General features: G+C 41.5%; 1 protein-coding gene across 1 annotated transcript in view; it reads left to right on the forward strand.

The window, feature by feature from the left end:
- The window catches only part of LOC123995914 (solute carrier family 2, facilitated glucose transporter member 12-like), a gene marked incomplete at its 5' end in the record, with an annotated part of 38,186 nt that extends 36,895 nt beyond the window's left edge, over positions 1-1,291 (forward strand). Inside the window, 1 exon segment of the mRNA XM_046299577.1 lies at positions 452-1,291. Within this exon segment, the coding sequence (XP_046155533.1) occupies positions 452-560 (109 nt within the window).
- Between the last annotated feature and the right edge of the window lie 346 nt (positions 1,292-1,637).

A 1,637-nucleotide genomic window follows, 5' to 3' on the forward strand; every position in this document is an offset into this window, starting at 1 on the left:
CACCAAATGTTAGTTCAAGAGTTCTAGTGTAAGAAGTGGTTTGACTTGGTCAATATTGGTCAAGACAACCTCTGATAGCTCTATACTAATATCTCTCTCTCCTTCTGCTCCTCCTCTCTCTCTCTCTACCTCTCTCTCTACCTCTCTCTTGCTCTCTGTCTCTTAATAAATATCTCTCTCTCTCTTTCTCTCTCTCTCTCTACCTCTCTCTTGCTCTCTGTCTCTTAATACCTCTCTCTCTCTCTCTACCTCTCTCTCTACCTCTCTCTCTCTCTCTCTCTCTCTCTCTCTCTCTCTCTCTCTACCTCTCTCTCTACCTCTTTCTACCTCTCTCTCTACCTTTCTTGCACTCTGTCTCTTTCTCTCTACCTCTCTTGCTCTCTGTCTCTTAATACATCTCTCTCTACCTCTATCTCTTGCTTTCTGTCTCTACCTCTCTCTCCTCACCTAGAAAGCAGCTGAAGGTGAGGTTCTGGCGACGAGTGCAACCCCAGGAGACTCTCTTCACCATTCACAGGACCCCTGAACTCTCAACTCTGAACCCTCACCCTCTCACCTAGCTGTCCACAGCAGAGGGATGAAGATCTGGGAGGAGAGAGGAAGTGCGAGAAATGGAGAGGGAGGCCGAGAAAGGAGGAGGAGAGAGGTAGAAGAGGGATGATAGAAGGAGAACAACCATATGACTATGAGATCACTTTCTTCTCCCTCGCTCGCTCCCTTCCTCCTTCCCTCCTATTGAGAGAGCAACCCTGAGGCTCCGATGGAACTCTGAGATCTGTCTGTCCTATGAATTGCTGACCTGTCTGTTTCTACCTGTCTGTCTGTTTATACCTGTCTGTCTGTTTCTACCTGTCTGTCTGTTTCTACCTGTCTGTCTGTTTCTACCTGTTTGTAACAGAATACACAAGATTTGATCTAATAAGCAATTTTCTGACCCCAAATTTATTCAAACAGGGACTGTTTCAAGTTATGTTAATGTTAATGAATTTACCCTGGGGGAAAAACACCTCCATTCATCCCAGTTTGATATTGGGACACATGGTCTCGAGCTGGGTCAAAATGTGTCAAATTATATACCATGTATTTGACCCACTACCACTTTCACACATGTATCAAATAAGGGGTTTTGTCTCTGTGTAAATGGGGTTTAAGGTGCTGTTTCCACTGTTATTCAGACCCCTTGACTTTTTCCACATTTTGTTAGGTTACAGCCTTATTCTGAAATTGATTAAAATGTTTTTAGCCCTCTCATCAATCTATGCACAATACCCATAATATCACAATACCCCATAATGACATCACAATACCCCATAATGACATCACAATACCCCATAATGACATCACAATACCCCATAATGACATCACAATACCCTATAATGACATCACAATACCCCATAATGACATCGCAATACCCCATAATGACATCGCAATACCCCATAATGACATCGCAATACCCCATAATGACAAAGCAACAAAAAAAATGTAATAAAAAATAAATTATATTAAATGTACATACAGTACCAGTCAACAGTTTGGACACTACTCATTCAAGGGTTTTTCTTTATTTTTTACTATTTTCTACATTGTAGAAGACATCAAAACTATGAAATAACACATATGGAATCATACAGTAACCA

Source organism: Oncorhynchus gorbuscha, linkage group LG14 (genome assembly GCF_021184085.1).
Source record: "Oncorhynchus gorbuscha isolate QuinsamMale2020 ecotype Even-year linkage group LG14, OgorEven_v1.0, whole genome shotgun sequence".
Taxonomy (NCBI): domain Eukaryota; kingdom Metazoa; phylum Chordata; class Actinopteri; order Salmoniformes; family Salmonidae; genus Oncorhynchus; species Oncorhynchus gorbuscha.